We start from the raw sequence: 16,719 nt of genomic DNA on the forward strand, positions 1-16,719 counted from the left end.
TGCGCACCGGCTAATAGCATCATGGCTATCGCCACCGACGTACTCATGTTTGGCGCGCGTCACCATTGGCATCATCCTTGCACCTGCTGGTGTCCTCATGGCTGCAACCGCCGACATGGTACTGTCACGAACATCATCTATACACACCCCGACATCATCTTGCCGGATACGTCATCTTCGTGGCTGTCGCCGATGCCGTGCTTGAGCTCGACAGCCACTGGCACCATCCATTCACTCCGGGACTCCATCTTCGGGGTTGTCGCCGAGGACACACTCGAGCTTGGTGCCGCCTGGTCATACCCCAACATCCCCGACATCATCTTTGTGAGTGCCACCGAAGACGTGGTCAAGCTTGGCACCACTGCTGGCCTCATCCATACGCCATACGCCGCCCAACCATCGCCTTCAACAGGCTGCCGTTGGTGACATGCTTGGGCTTGGCGAGCCGTCGGCCTCAACATGCTTCCGCCAATGACGTAACCGAGCTCAATGCCGCTACCGGTGTCCCGTGGTTGCCTCTGCTGACATGCTGGAGCTTGAACTAAGGAGAGGCGCCCAACGGCGTGATTCCATGACCAATTCATACCCGCTACGATTGGAGTCATTCCCAACATAATTGGGTTCGACTCCTTATCACACGACGCATATAAACACAGGGCCACCGGCACCTGGAGTGTTATCCATCGCTCTCAGGTTTCGCTACACCCTAATATTCCCTAAAACCACTTGATACTAAGTGTGTACTGCAGTGATCAGAAGGCTCACTCATGTACCATGACGATGGTCGGCCGGTTCCGTGGAGACTAGAGAAGCGATGCTACCCCAACCGCCAGTGACCACAAGCTTGGCATCTCCACCGGTGTCTCTGTTGCTCCTATCAATATGCATACACATACTGATGACTTCTTTGTGACCACCGTCGATGTCATTCGCGCCTTCGTTGATGACCTCTGCACGGCCGCCACCAACATACTCGAGTTCGGCGCCAACACCATCACATGATTGCTGAACGTGATGTATATGTTTCATCTTGCCTCCTACATACAGGAGTGCGTACATGAATATACATATACATATACATATGCATGTGGTTAATATTTGCATATCCTTTTGGGATCTTGTTCTGGTGCTTGTCACGCTCACAAAGGGCTATATAAACATATATGAACTTTAACCGTCCACTGCTCATGCCGGTTATCATTCCATCCACGTCAATTTCTTCCCAAGTTACAATCAAGGCGCTATGGCGGTCAAGTTGAGCACAAATCCCTGTATGTCTACAATCAACTAACCATGTTCACCACACGCCGTTCAAGACTGACAAGGCTAGACGACAGGGCGGGCGGAGTCTATATGAAGACGACGTCACCAACACCGGTGCACGGACCGACGAGGCCGTGGACCGTTGCCGGCGCCCACACACATCTACACCACCATCACCGTCATGCATGGGAGAACGTGAAGCGAAGATCGATGACGACGACCAGCGTAGCTTAATCGGAGGTTTCTCAAGAGTTTAACTCGTGAGAGTAATTAACCGGGTGTTTTCCGAGACCCTGGGAACCAGGAGAACATAATCGCCAAGACAGATCCACCTTGCCTATAGGCCATGGAGCGCATTTGATCAAGGATTTTGTATTTTTGTAATTCATCAAGAATTATAATAAATACATTTTCCTTTGTCTATTTTATTTGTGTACTTAGTACACTGGCACGCCCGCATATTTTATTTCCCTGGGTGGGGAGATTCTAGTTAAAATTCTCTCCAAACACGCAGCAATGCAGCAGCTCAGCAAGCAGCAAATATAGGAGTATGTGACAACGGCAGTACAGCAGCCATGCAGGTGATCCAACTAGGCAAAAATCAACAGCAACAGCATGCATGCATGCAGCCTTTCCTGGATGCGGGCCCCACGAGTACATGCATCAATAGTACCAGAGCTACACCTCGACAGCAGCAAGCTAGGTTCAGAGGCATCAGTGCTAAACCAAATGGTGGCAATATTCTTCCGCCCGGAACACAGCCAGCACCACAGTGGTGTCCTCCAGAGCTTGGACGTAAACTTGGGCGTACAAAGAAGCGAAGAGTGCAGAAACTGAGGTCGCGGGAGCTCAGGAAGAAACAGGAAGAGAATGAGCTTGATGAGTGGTTCAACCGGACCAGGCCAATGGTGCCTGTTGATAAGTCATGGAAAGACAAGCGCATCGAGAAGGAAAGGGACGTTGATGGTGATCCTGAAGATAAACAGGAACTGCCTAGCTAGTGACATGGACGTGAACATGGTATTTGAATTGCCCGCTGAGTTTCGAGTACCTGAGGAGGAGGTCGCAGAGCTTGTTCTCGGTCCCAAAACCACCGTGTTCAGGAAACCGGAAAAGGTAGGTGAACATCTAAAACCTCTATTTATCAAGGGACATATCGATGGTTAAGCCCATTGGTCGTATCTTAGTGGATGGGGGTGCTGGTGTTAATATTTTGCCACTTTCGATCTTTTCTAAATTAGGCCGAAAGGAGAGTGAGTTAATGAAAACCAATATGGGGCTTAGTGGTTTTTCTGGAGAGTTAACTGAGGCCAAAGGTGTGATGTCCATGGAGCTTACTGTTGGAAGTAAAACTGTACCTCAGCTTTCTTTGTGGTTGATGTAAAGGGTAGGTATAATGTTTTGTTAGGTCGTGATTGGATTCACGCGAACTGTTGTATCCCTTCTACTTTGCATCAGTGCTTGATACAGTGGGTAGATGAAGACGTAGAGATAATTGAGGCCAATAATTCAACATGTATTGCTTTGACAGATACGCCGGTTGATTGGCAACACGGCGACATGCGTTGTTTGACAGGCATAGATTTATCTGACTATGATTATGTAAGTATCGGTAAGAATGGGTTCATACCGATACAGGCTCAACCGACTAGTGTAGCGCGGCTCAATAATTTATCCTTGTAAATGATGAGTGCAAAAAATAATATTGAATGGTTGCAAAAGCGCACTGCAGAATATCGTTCAGGAAGGAACGATATGCATGAAACAATTGAGGAATTCGATGATATGGAAAAGCTTGGTCAGGGATTCTCATCGGCGGATCCACTTGAGGAGGTCGATATCGGGGATGGGAGTGTTCCCCGGCCTACATTCATCAATGCCAACATGTCATCTGATCAGAAGATCAAGGTATGTGAGTTGCTTAGAGAATTTGTTGATTGTTCTGCTTGGAGTTATATTGAGATGTCCGGTTTGAGTAAAGATTTGGTTGAGCATAGGTTACCCATTAAACCTGGTTTTAGGCCGTTTAAGCAAGCTCCTAGGCGTTTTAATTATAATATGTACGACCGCATCAAAGAAGAGGTTGATCGGTTGTTAAAAGCTGGGTTTATTCGGCCTTGTAGGTATGCGGAGTGGATCTCTAATATTGTACCTGTTGAAAAGAAAAATACTGGTAAAATTAGAGTGTGTATAGATTTTAGGGATCTAAATAAGGCCACTCCGAAAGATGAATATCCTATGCCTATAGCTGATATGTTAATAAATGATGCTTCAGGATATAGGGTAATTAGTTTTTTAGATGGAAATGCTGGGTATAATCAAATATTTATGGCCGAAAAGGATATGTCTAAAACTGCTTTTCGTTGCCCTGGCTTTGTTGGTTTATTTGAGTGGGTGGTTATGACTTTTGGATTGAAAAATGTCGGCGCTACATATCAACGTGCTATGAATTTAATTTTTCATGATTTGTTGGGCATTATTCTGGAAGTGTATATTGATGATGTAGTCGTTAAATCGGACGGGTTTGATAGCCATCTGGCCGATTTACGATTGGCTTTTGAAAGAATGCGTCGGTATGGGCTAAAAATGAACCCTCTCAAATGTGCTTTTGGCGTGTCGGCTGGTAAGTTTTTGGGATTTGTAATACATGAAAATGGTATAGAAATTGATCCAAAAAAGGTAGAGGCTATTTTTCAGCAGCCGACATGCAAAAGGGATGTACAGAAGTTGTTGGGAAGATTAACTATTTGAGACGATTCATATCTAATCTCGCAGGGAAAATTGAATCGTTTCTTCCCCTTCTTAGAATAAAGCATGAAACTGAGTTTACTTGGGGGGGGGGGGGGCAGAGCAACGGGAGGCTTTTAATAAAATTAAGAGATATTTGTTGAGTCCTCCGGTACTTCGGGCACCCAAGTCCGGTATGCCTTTTGTCACGCCCCGAACTAGTCCCGAGCGGAACTAGCCCGTGACGCTCCAAATTAACCTGTTAATCGATACCAGTCCCAGGAAACAGTGCTGGTATCACAGGAAGACAGAATATCACAGCAACAGAGGTCTCTTTTTTATAGAGTAGGAGTACAGTCATGTTGGGCTGCGGACAGATCCCGAGCTCACAACTGCATTACAAAAGGGAAGCGGAAGCCAAGACTTGGACCAAACATCACAGGCGCGACTTGGGAACTAGGCCGAAACCCTAAAACTCATCGTAGCCGACTTGCTCCTGGAAGAACTCCTCGTCAGCGGGATCCGCTTCATCTTCTTCAGCAACTGGGGGGGATTATTTATATAGAGCAAGGGTGAGTACAGGAGTACTCAGCAAGCCATGGGGAATTAAGTGTTTAATGCAGGCTTCAAGGAAAGGCTGTTGTTTTTGCAATTGATTTTATTTAAACTCTTTTCTGAAACAGCTAAGTGAGTGCTTCTCAAACGACACGGATGAGACAGTGTGTCTCGTCCGGTCGAAGTATGTGCAAGGTATCAGTCTTTTGAATTGATCAAGGTTGGCATCCGGCCAACAGCTTTCAAACGGCCACCCGGGCCTGGCTGATCCCATCAGCCGCAGATTTTCCAAACATCGAACCCAAACCACATCAGCAAATTTCACAAAGCAGTAGTCAAACAAAACTACGCTAGGAATCACCTCACATCCGCCCATGACCGGGGGCACGGCTGTTCGAACAGTTTAATAACCTCTGCAGAGGGGGTACACTTTACCCACACGACATTACTAACCCGGATCATCCAGCCCGTGCAGAACAGCCACGACTAGAGACCTTAAGGCTTTCATGACAAGGCATTTCCAAAGCCGACACAGGTTCACCATATGCCAACGAGAGGGGTCCCAGACCAACACCAGATTAGGTCCCAGACCATACTGTGCCAGGAAACCCAGGGGTTCTCCCCGACACCACCCCGTTGAATCCACATGTCTCTTGGCATCATGGCTCCCCCGATTAGCTAGTTACTCAGCTAGGGGTGTCCCATTCCACCCATGTGGTCGCACTTGTCTTATGTTCGGATGAAATTCCAAGGAAACGGTCCTTAAGTGCAAGAGCGGGAGACCGTACACCCGGTACGTTCCCCGGTCCGCAATTTTGGAAATTCATTTAGTTCGCAAGCACGGACCCAGGTGTCGGGTTTTCCAAGTCTTTTGTAAAACCCAAGTTTTACCCAAGATGTTTCTCAGTTTTTAAGTTTGAAGGCGACCGTCGATACTCGTGCAGAGTGCACGATTACCGAGGCGCAACTAGGTGGTTACAAGGGAACATGGTATAACAATTAACAAAGGAAGGATCAGATGCAATAAGTTAGGTAGGCCCATCGGTCTGCCTTGCAGACGGGGCGAACAGATTAAGTGCAATCCTATCAATGCAGAATATTTTTCAAGCAACATAATTAAGTTCAAATATAGGCTCAAGATGTTCAAAGGTGGCTTGCCTTGCTCGAGATCTTGAGCTTGATCCTCGAAATCCTCGCACTGCGGGTCTTCGGGCTCCGAAACTATACGCGAAACGGGACAACTCAGCAAACGGCGAAAATAAGGCCCTATTATTGACCTCTAAGCGTGCCATTAGGTAGATCTCAAGATTTGAGGAATTTTTGAAGTTGAACAGAGTCAAACGGGCTTACGGTTTGAAAGATATTGAATTTCTAAGATTATTGGATTTTTGATCTGAAGGAAAAGGATTTATTCAAATCCTTTTTGAAATAGAAAAGAAAAGAAAGAAGGAGGGATGGAAATTAGACTTCCCTCGGGCGGCTAGGGCGCGGCCCGAGAGAAAGGGGCGGCTCGGCCGAACCTAACGGGCCGGCCAGCCCGAGAAGGCGGCCCAAAGCACGCGCGCGGGGGGGAGGAGAGAGGAAGCCGAGGGGCCGGGTCCATCCCGCGTGGTCCCGAGTGGGACCCGCTTGTCGGCGACTCGGCTCACCGTGAGCGAGGTGCACGCGGGGCGTGCTAGGGTTTGGGGAGGGAGGCGCGGTGCATGCGCGCGGTTCGCGGAGGACGTGGATGCGGCGGGCCCACGCGCAGCCTCACGGCTCACCGCGGACCATGCGCACGGGGGGGGGGGGGGAACGGAGGGAGCGGCTGGCCGGGTCAGCCGATCCGGTCATGTCAAGGTGGCTCCGACGTGGCGCCTACGTGGCTGCCACGCGGGCCGGCTGGAGGAAGACGAAGGCGTCGGCCGCGAATGGACGGCGGGCGGCGGCGGTTTCTCCGGGACGCCGTGCGACGACGAGGGGCGACGGGGTGTACACCGGGATGACGAGGGAGAACGAGAGGGAGCGAGCCAATGGCTTGGATTCGCCGGCGGAGAGAAAAGGGGGAAACGGCGACGAGGTCATGAGGAGCCGATTCCCGGCGGTGAGAGCCATAAGGAGGAAACGCATTGAGGGAGACCGGCAACGAGAGACGCTTCCGAGCTCGGGCGGCGACAGCGGCGAGCACACGGCGAGCGACGGCAGCAGTCGAGGCGGCGCCAGCTAGCTACTGGGGTACTACTCGAGCGGCTACTCAAAGCTAAGGGGAGGAGATGGAACGAGGAGGGAGAATGGAGGGAGGCACTACCGTGCGGGGTGATGGGGCGCAGTGACGAGAGGCCGACGGCACGGGAGTGATCTCTCCGGCCTCGGGCCGGGGAAGCGGAGGAAGGCGAGCGCCCGGAGTCCCCTTCCGCGTCCTAGCGCGCATAGGCTCCTCCGGCACACGCGACTGCGGCGGTCGGTGAGAGAGACAGAAGGACGGCAATGGCGCGGGCGAAAAGCGGGGAAGATTGGGAGGGGAAAAAGGAAGGGAGGGCGCCTGGGTTCATAGGGCGGCAATGTCGGTTTGGAAACCGACCTTGGGCGGTCAAGGCGCGAGCTGGCGCTCGGCGCTCGTGGCCAAAACGGCGACAGAGGCGGATGACGCCGGCGGGGAAGGGAAAAGGAAAAAGGAAGGGAGAAAGGGGGGGCTTGCCCCTTGCCACTTTGGGGAAAAGGAGGAGGGAGAGAGGGCGACGTGGCAGAGGGGGAGAGCTCTGCCTCCGTCCCTTGGAGGTTAGCGCGCGAAGTGGCGGGGCCGGGTCGATGACGACGGCGATGACGGCGGGGGCGGTGTGGAGCGGAGCAGCGACACGGGCGGCAGGCGCGGACAGGCGCGGCAGAGGCTGACGGCGGCGGCGACCAGGCGGTCGGCCACCACGGCACGCGCGCGCGCGGGCGGCGCGGCGATTTGGGCGGCGTCGGCGGGAACGGCAGCGAGAGCGGAGAGGGAGGGCTCGGCGCGGCTCGCGGGCAGAGCGGGGAGAGAGAGAGAGATGGGGAGGGAGGGAGAGATGGGCCGAGAGGAATTCGGCCCATCGAACCTGAGGGAGGCAAAATAGACTTTTGCGGAGGGATTTGATTTGGGAAGGATTTTGATTCGGGATTGAACTTGACGATAGATCGGGGATTTGAGATCTGAGATGGCACGGACACTAAACGACAAGCAAAGAAACAGATTTCGCAATTAGGGTTTCTAAGAGATAGTTTTCCTGCTAGGCGCCACGACGGAACGGGCGCTACACCTTTCAGGTTATATATTGCTGCACAGGAGTTGGTGATTGGTGTGGTTTTGACGTAAGAAGACGATGGAAAGGAGTATGTTGTGGCTTATTTGAGTCGTCGTTTACTGGACACTAAGAGCAGGTACGTGTTTATTGAAAAATTATGCTTGTCTTTGTATTATGCGTGCACTAAATTTCGTCATTATTTGCTTTCTAATACTTGTACAGTAACTTGCCAAATTGATGTGATTAAACATATGTCGCAACAACCGATCCTTAGTGGTAGAATTGGGAAGTGGGCTTATGCATTGGTAGAATTTGATTAATTATATGAACCATTGCGTGCTATGAAAGGTCAAGTGGTTGCTGATTTTATTACTGATCATATGGTTAAAAGTGACCACGATATTAATTTTGTTAATTTGTGTCCATGGAAACTTTATTTTGATGGATCGGTTTGTAGCAATGGGCAAGGTATAGGTGTCGTCTTAGTTTCTCCAAATAATATTTCTTATGAGACATTGGTCCGGTTAGAATATCCTTGTACTAATAATCAGACCGAATACGAGGCTGTGTTATTCGGTTTACAGAGTTTGGTTGATATGGGTGTGAGGGATGTAGATGTTTTTGGTGATTCACTTTTAGTAGTTCGACAAATTAACGGGGAGTTTCAGTGTTTTGATGGACTGCTAAATAGCTATTTGGACCGATGCTTGGATTTGATTAAGTTGTTAGACACTTTTACCATTAAACATATTCATAGGGAAGAGAATAGTATAGCAAATTACTTGGCACAACAAGCATCTGGCTATTAGGTTAAGAGATGATTGTTTTATATATCAGAGAAGCCGGTGTTCAGTTTGCCGGGTATTGATTCGGTGCCATTTAGTACTGGGGCTTGTACCGAATTAAGTGTAACTAGTGTGGGAGGTTTTGTGTGTGCATGTGGCAAAATTGAGAATGATGTACATGAGCATGTCCCTGGTATTAGTACTCCAGTGCGTAGGGTAGTAGCTGGTAGATGCATTTCCTATGAGATAGATGGTTCGGCCACAGTAGGCGCGAGACATGCTGAACCAAATAGCAGTAGCACTGGTTTGTTTGAAGTAGCAGTGGATTTTGAGCCGGGTGATTGGAGAGAGACTTTAGTTAATTGTTTGAAAACCCCGGGTCAAACGAAGGATAGGAAGGTTCAGTGACAGGTTTTGAAATATACTCTATTGGATGATGAATTATATCGCCGAACCATAGATGGGTTATTATTAAAATGTTTGGGTCTAGATCAATCTAAAGTGGCCATGGGAGAAGTGCACGAGGGAATTTGTGGGACACATCAGTCGGCTCATAAGATGCAGTGGTTATTAAAGAGAGCAAGATTTTATTGGCCCGACAATGTTGGAGGATTGTTTTCGGTATTATAAAGGGTGTGAAGCATGTCAAAAATTTGGGAATATACAATTAGCACCCGCGGCTATGTTGCATCCTATTGTCAAACCATGGCCATTTAGAGGATGGGGTTTAGATTTTATAGGTGAGATACATCCTGCGTCTTCTAAGGGTCATCGCTTCGTCCAGGTTGCTACGGATTATTTTACTAAATGGACAGAAGCGATTCCTTTGAAAAACATGACCCATAAGGAGGTTATTGATTTTGTATTAGAGCATATCATTCATAGATTCGGTATTCCTCAAACAATCAAGGAGCATCTTTTATGTCTCATCAATTTAGTGAGTTTGCCTAATCATTTAGAATTAAATTGCTGAATTCGTCGCCTTACTATGCTCAAGCTAATGGACAGGCCGAATCCAGTAATAAAATTTTGATTAAACTTGTAAAGAAGAAAATAGAGGAACATCCTAGGAGGTGGCATGAGGTGCTTTCTGAAGCTTTATGGGCTCATCAGATATCCAAGCATGGTGCTACACAAGTGACACCGTATGAGCTAGTTTATGGACAGTAGGCTGTGTTGCCTGTAGAGGTAAATTTACAAGCACTTAGAGTAGCCAGGCAAAGTGATTTGTCGGTTGCTGATTATAGAAACTTAATGTTGGACAGGATAGATGATGTTTCCGAGGAAAGATTAAAAGCCTTGAGAGCAATTGAGAGAGAAAAATTGAGAGTAGCTAAGGCTTATCATAAAAAGGTATGGGAAAAATTGTTTCAAATAGGTGAGTTAGTATGGAAAACGATTTTGCCGATTGGTGCTAGGAGTAGTAAGTTTGGTAAGTGGTCGCCGAGCTGGGAAGGTCCATATGAAATTATAGAAATTGTTCCTGGAAATTCATATTTTGTTCAGTCTTTGCAGGGGAAAAAGTTGCCTAAAGCTCTTAATGGGAAGTATTTGAAAAAATATTATCCTAGTGTATGGCAGGAAGCTTAATTATTTTAGAACTGATATTGTTTTGGCAGTATCGTTTTGGGAGGAAAATTATGGATTAGCTTAGGACTGATATTATGTTGGAGTATCGTCCTGGGTGGTTTATTTTTATGTGTTTTCGGTACAAGTAATTTAATTATTTATACCGAAAACAGGGGGACATGTGTTTGTGGCATAATTTGGCTCATAGTTAGTTTGTTTGAGCAGGCCAAATTGTTTAGATTAGTCTGTTCAAGTGGCTGATGATTTGCTTGGAAAATCCATTTAATTTGTATATGCAGGGATTAATGCATCAAGAAGATTATGGGTGCAAATTGTAGGTGTGTTGAGGAGATGTTCGATGCACTGAAATTTTTACAATTTGGTCCTTTTTGAAAACTTATTTTACAAATAGACCCCTGGGAAAACTTAAACCGGAAATGGTCCTTTTTGGGACGCCAGAGTGGCTGGCGCCGTACCCCAACATGGCGGCGCCAGCCACACTGGCGCCGTGCCCGTGCCACCGTGGCAATAGGGCTGTCGTGGAGGTGCTGACTAGGCCGAAGGGGGCGCCAGCCAAAGTGGCGCCGCCCCTCATAGCACGGCGCCAGCATGGATGGCGCGCCCCTCCTCTGCGGGCCCCACCAACTTTCTCCCCCCCCCAAATTTTCGCCAAGTCTGTTCTGCCTCCAGGCAACGGCTGGTGCCCCCCCCGACCGCGGCGCCAGGGTGGCTGGCGCCCCCCTCCTCCACCCATCGAAGCCCTTCTGCCTCCGGGCCTCGGCTGGCGCCGCCCTCATGGACCACGGCGCCAGGGTAGCTGGCGCCGCCCTCCCCCAGCCCGAAACCCTTCTGCCTCGCGGCACTGGCTGGCGCCGCCCTCTGCCTCCCTGCAAATTGTAGATCCATATTGCACAAATGTACCAATTCACAGTTCGCAATTCAAATCATAATTCACAGATTCGTACAGACTAAAACAAGTTCCAATTGCACAAATCACAATGCCAAAAGTCCATCACATAGTCCTCACATAGTCCATCACATATTCCACACATTAAACAATGCCAAAAGTCCATCACATATTCCACACATCAAACAATGCAAAAAGTCCATCCTATATTCCACACATGAAACAATGTCAAAAATCCATCACATAGTCCTCACATAGTCCATCACATTTTATATCACATAGTGCACCACATATGTCATACTACCAACTAATAAATTAACTTCATACAAATTACTTCTTCCGTTGGCACCGAATTGCTTGCGAGCCCGGAGTGTACCTACATTTGAAAATCCAATGTTTAAAACATTTTAAAAACAAAATAAGGGAAATCAAATAACATTTGAGAATGGTAAGCTCATTTTACCTCTTTTTCGCTGCCCGAGTGGATCGCAAGTTGTATTGCGTGGGTTGCGTCCCCTGAGGCGCGTCGGGAAGCTGTGACATGTCTATCTCCTCGGCGTCTGGTGCGACGTAGTCCTCATCCTCCTCGTCCTCATCGTCATCGTCGTCGCTAGGTGGAGCCGGCGCCTTCCCCTTTCCCCTCCCTTGCTTAATGCGTGACGACGACGAGCCACCAACTCCTTCACGCTCTTCTATCCTGATGGAGTGTCGAGCAGTACTTGGACGCGCGGATTGAGGTAGTGGTGGTGGTAGTCTCCCCGGTTGGTACACGTCGTCCAATCCAACCGACCTGCAACCTAATCTTGCTGCAAGTTTCCGGCACCTTTGACGAACTTTCTGCATTTCAAAAAAAAAAAAGAAGTTTGTTAGGCATAACTCAAGTAATGCAAAGTGCTAAATAAATTTTACCTCTAAAACATTGCGGAGCGTGTTCTCCGTGTCCTCACCACCCCTCGGAGCTTGGAGGGCATGCCCCATTTCATTCACACTCCTGAGGAGCTCTCTCGACTGAAAGCGTGAAAAGATATATGTTAGGGTCTAGGGTGCAAATGTAAGTAACTTTGACAAATGCAAGAAAACTTACGACTCTGCCTCTAAGTGGGGCGTGCTCCATTTGATATCCAACTCTAGTCCGGACATCATAGGGATTCCGCCCCTCATCGGAGTCGCGGTCATCCTCTATGTCGGCTTCCGTCCAAGTAGGGCAGAGGAACAGTCTATATGTCCTATGCAGCCAACGAAGGTACTCTGAGAAAAGATGATTTTGGTGTATAGTTTCGATATACCTATCGTTCCTTCCGGCTGTTCTCCATTCATCAATGTATCTATTATGCTCTAGCCCCCAGTCTTTTACCTTCTTTGTTCTCACCCTGTCATACCTAGACAAGTAGAAGGTGATGAAATAGTAGTGAGCATCGACAAGGGTTAAATGGTACAAAATTGAACATTGACAATGAAAGCAAACAAAGATAAGAAATATTTACTTGTGTAATTCAACTCCAGTTGAGATGTCCTCAACCGGCCAATCTTGTTTCTTCCCGAACTGTCGCATGACACGGTGCGGAAGGTGGTACTCAACTGCCCAGAAACAAATCAATGGGCACTGGTACATGAAATAGTCAGAGTCTCGATTGCACATCGAGTTCAGGGTCAGGCTTGAAGCCTCATTTGTGTGGTATGGTATGTCTTTTTCTGCTTATCGAAACACCTTGCAGTGTGTTTGTTCGCCTTACTTTCTTGCACCTTCATCTTACTGTCAACCTTGGTGGACCAACGCTGCCCTAACTGGACTCGCTTCAAAGCTTCATCATGTCTGTTCACAAAGTAGTCATTACACTTCATGAACGTAAATGATACGATGGCCGTCACTGGAAGCTTACGAACACCAACTAGCACGCTATTGAACTGTTCGGCCATGTTGGTTGTCATGTAACCCCACCGGCGGCCATTTCTATCGTATGCACGAGACCACTTATCTTTATCCAACAACTCATCTTCAAGCCATTTACGAGGACCTTCAGGAATACGCTGCCTTAGTGCCTCAACATCCCTCTCAAATATCCACTTCTCGTCAATCTGACATATCCTTAGGAGCTCTTTTGTCTGATGCTTGTCCGCACCGGCCTTGTGGAAATTAGCACTGAAGTGCCTCATGCACCACCGGTGGTGAACCGATGGCAATCCTGGAACAGGAGTCATCATGGCATTCATTATACCAGCATGTCGATCTGAGATAATACAAACCTCCCTATGCGGCCCAACCACAACCCGTCGGACAAGATCGATAAACCAGCACCAGTCTCGTGAATTCTCTTTCTCCACCAAGGCAAAAGCTAAAGGTACAAGTTGGTCCTCCGCATCAGCTGATAATGCAGTCATCAAGGCACCACCGTATTTCCCAGTTAGGAAGGTTGCATCTATAGCTAGTACTGGCCTACAATGCTTAAAAGCCTCAATGGAAGGACCAAAGCACCAGAATGCACGCATAAAAATTTTCTTGGTCACTCCATCAACGTTGACAACCCTATCAGGATGAGTATCGATGTGGTAGACCATACTGGGATTCCTCTGCTTAATGGCTTGCAGCAAAGTGGGCAAACGGACATACGCTTCACCCCATTCACCGTAAATGAGCTTCATAGCCTCCTCTCGTGCCCTCCAAGCCTTGCCATACTTCACCCTATACTGGAAAACCTCAAATATATACAAAGCTAACGCAGAAGCAGAGAGTGTAGGTTGCAGTTTTATGGCATTGCATAACCTATTTGCTATGAACTTTGATGTCAGTTGCCGGTGGCTCCCTGAACCTTCGGCAGTAGCACAACTATGTTCCTTACCTACCCGTGATATCCTCCACGTGCCACTAGACCTCTTAGTTGCATGGACCTTCCATTTGCACCGTGGGTTTTCACATTTAACAGTGTACCTCCTATTTGCGGCAAAATTGACAACACGGTATGGACGATGGTGCACGATGGCGTACTCTTGGAGCCATAGCTTCAATGCGACCATGGATGGGAACTCTAAACCCTTTCTGAGACCATCCACCTGGAATGGTTCTGGCAACTGATCTAGGTTGATGCCGCCATCTACTAGTGCACCATGGGCATGTGTTAGGTCCCTAAACTCAGGAATGTCCGGCTTCCTCCCAAACACCTTCTCAAACGCACGACATTCCTCTAATGCTAACTTGTCATTATTAGTAAGTGGAGGGAATGGACGGTCATCATCAGAGTCTTCAGCAAATTCAACATCATATTGCTCAACACTTGCCTCCTCGTCAACATCATCTCTATTGACTTCTACTGAGACAGAATCGTGACCACCACTCAATTCGACATAAAAGTAATCATCTGGATTCACATATTGGCCTGCTACTTCTGTCGGGTATTCAGGGTTGACTCCGTATGACGACCAATGAACACTCGCCGACAAATGTTCACTTAGATCAAGCCCCTCTTGTACTAACTCCCTTTTCATCACCCTCGCTGCATCCACATCATCAGTACCGCAATGTCTCTTTGATGGTCCTGCCTCCCATAAATCATTTCCAAGCAAAGGTCTCTTCTTCTCTCCTTCACCCTCCAAGTCTTCTCGTACCAACTCACTCTTACTTGCACCCCCTCCACGACGAGAATAATATGTCACAAAATTCTTCTCAACGTAATGATAAGAAGGAGATTTGTTTAGATCCAAATTTTCTACGGTACGAACTAACTTTGATGCAAACACCTCTAGAGATCTAAACTGAGACTCTTTTACCAAATCAAAGTAAACTTCCCATTCCAACTGACCTATCACATTTAATATATACTTATGCCCTTGACCAACATCGTATCTCCCATAAAAACGAATCTCCACATTATCCTCGGTCCATCCAAGAACTTCTTTCACTCGTGACCTTAGTTCATCTAGAGTTGGGTGGGTGGGAAACAAAATAGTCTTCAATGACATATCCTCAAACTCAACATGTCCACCAACATAAGGTTCCACCACTCTACCACCGTAGTAAACACGAACAAGTCTATCCATCTACACCAAAAAATCAAATGTAACTTTGTAACAAAAATTAAATCTTCATTTCTAAACGTAGTCCAAACCGACATATTATAACAAATGCATAACTTAAATTGTCCCAAAGCTACTACTCCAAAAAAATATTTAATCCACCTACAACTATCAACAAGTTTACTACTGCATTACACATCGAAATATTACAAATACTCTATCATACAACCCAAACCTCCGTCATGCCTCAACCATAATTTTTCATCCATCCATCCAACCAAACCATCCAAAAATTAACATTACCACATATATGGTTAAAAAATTCATGACACCAATGAGTACATTGCAAACATGTAGCACTACAACAAGCCAATCCTAAGAACAAATGCTAAAAATCACAAATTTGGGTAAAAAAGGGGTTCTAGGGTTACCCACCGATCTACAAATTCAACCAATAAAAATGAAAAAAAAAGAGGGGGGAATGAAGGAGTCTACCTTTCTCTTCGATTTCCATAAAAAAATCCCGCGAAAAACGGCTTCAAATTGAGTGGATTTGAGGTGGAGAGGTGAGGGGGAGAGAGAGGGAGAAGAACAGCAGCTCGCTGCTCGGGCTGGGAATGGTGAAAATGGGAGTGGGGAGGAGAAAGGTGGTGGGGCCCACGGGGTTTAAGGCACAGAGGAGGGGCGCGCCAGCTATGCTGGCGCCGTGGTATGAGGGGCGGCGCCAGTGTGGCTGGCGCCCCCTTTCTGCCCAGTCAGCACCTCCACGACAGCCCTAGTGCCACGGTGGCACGGGCACGGCGCCAGTGTGGCTGGCGCCGCCATGTTGGGGTACGGCGCCAGCCACTCTGGCGCCCTAAAAAGGACTATTTCCGGTTTAAGTTTTTCCAGGGGTCTATTTGTAAAATAAGTTTTCAAAAAGGACTAAATTGTAAAAATTTCAGGTTCGATGCATGCAAGTTGCTTGGAGGCTACAGTTTTCAGCTTTTGTCAGTTGTGTTGCAGTTGGTGCGTTCCTGTCATCCTGTGTTGTCAGTGCTTTCATGCAAGGGATGGAAGTCTGCATGGCTGCCTATTGTTGCGTGAGGGATTTGGTAGGCGTATGCAGCGGTGCGGCGAGGCAGTTAGAGACATATTTTATTCTTATCAGATTGATTTCCTTTCAGTTAAGACTTTCCGTATTTTTTGTGTGGGACATCGATGTGCGCCAGTACATATACTGGTTACGCCTGTTTAGAGTCGGCTGGAACCATTATCAATCTATTATTTTCTCAGTTGCTTTTACCGTACTTTTGTTCTCCTCTTCTTGCCGAACCTAGTCACCTAGGGTGCAGTTGATCTTTACTTATTTGCGCTGAAAATCAGTCGGGTTCTTCCACGAAAATGAAGATCTTTACTAGTTTGCTCAAAAACTAGTCGTTCGTCGTCTGTTCAAGTAAACTGACTATGAGCCAAATTATGCCACAAACAGTAAGCTGGTCATCTCCGGCCGCCGTCGATCGCTATGGCGGTGAGACATTGAGTCTTGAGTATCAGTGTTGGGTGGCGCCCAAAGATGTACGGACACCAACATGGCAGCATGGAACAGGTTTGCTGGGCAGGAATTGGATTGGTCGACGACTCAAAAGGGGTTCGGAGTTTTTATCTCCAGACC

The 16,719-nt window shown here is 47.6% G+C and overlaps 1 protein-coding gene across 2 annotated transcripts; it reads right to left on the reverse strand.

Annotated features, from left to right (window-relative positions):
- Positions 1–11,167: 11,167 nt before the first annotated feature.
- Positions 11,168–15,696, reverse strand: LOC112939562 (uncharacterized). 2 transcript variants are annotated; one of them, XR_010742352.1, is made up of 6 exons: positions 15,561–15,696; positions 12,542–15,089; positions 12,142–12,436; positions 11,967–12,065; positions 11,521–11,894; positions 11,168–11,433 (listed from the first exon to the last, which is right to left on the reverse strand). XR_010742352.1 is itself a non-coding variant. In XM_066312139.1 (5 exons), exons 1-5 carry the CDS (start codon positions 12,694–12,696, stop codon positions 11,388–11,390), a joined length of 969 nt encoding a protein of 322 aa, XP_066168236.1. In that variant the 5' UTR covers positions 12,697–12,712; the 3' UTR covers positions 11,168–11,387. The 2 variants fall into 2 exon arrangements, 1 of the variants encoding a protein (XP_066168236.1); XM_066312139.1 differs by lacking the exon at positions 15,561–15,696 and having other exon boundaries at positions 12,542–12,712.
- Positions 15,697–16,719: the final 1,023 nt, after the last annotated feature.

This window comes from Oryza sativa, chromosome 7, assembly GCF_034140825.1.
Source record: "Oryza sativa Japonica Group chromosome 7, ASM3414082v1".
Classification (NCBI taxonomy): domain Eukaryota; kingdom Viridiplantae; phylum Streptophyta; class Magnoliopsida; order Poales; family Poaceae; genus Oryza; species Oryza sativa.

What these genes read in the sequence shown, in the direction of transcription:
- LOC112939562 (XM_066312139.1), bottom strand. Translation starts at nt 12,696, where the DNA reads ATGTGCAATCGAGACTCTGACTATTTCATGTACCAGTGCCCATTGATT. An exon ending in ACTGGAGTTGAATTACACAA is followed by an intron (nt 12,437 to 12,541) that starts GTAAATATTTCT and finishes CTACTTGTCTAG; the next exon opens with GTATGACAGGGTGAGAACAA. An exon ending in CGCTCCGCAATGTTTTAGAG is followed by an intron (nt 11,895 to 11,966) that starts GTAAAATTTATT and finishes TTTGAAATGCAG; the next exon opens with AAAGTTCGTCAAAGGTGCCG.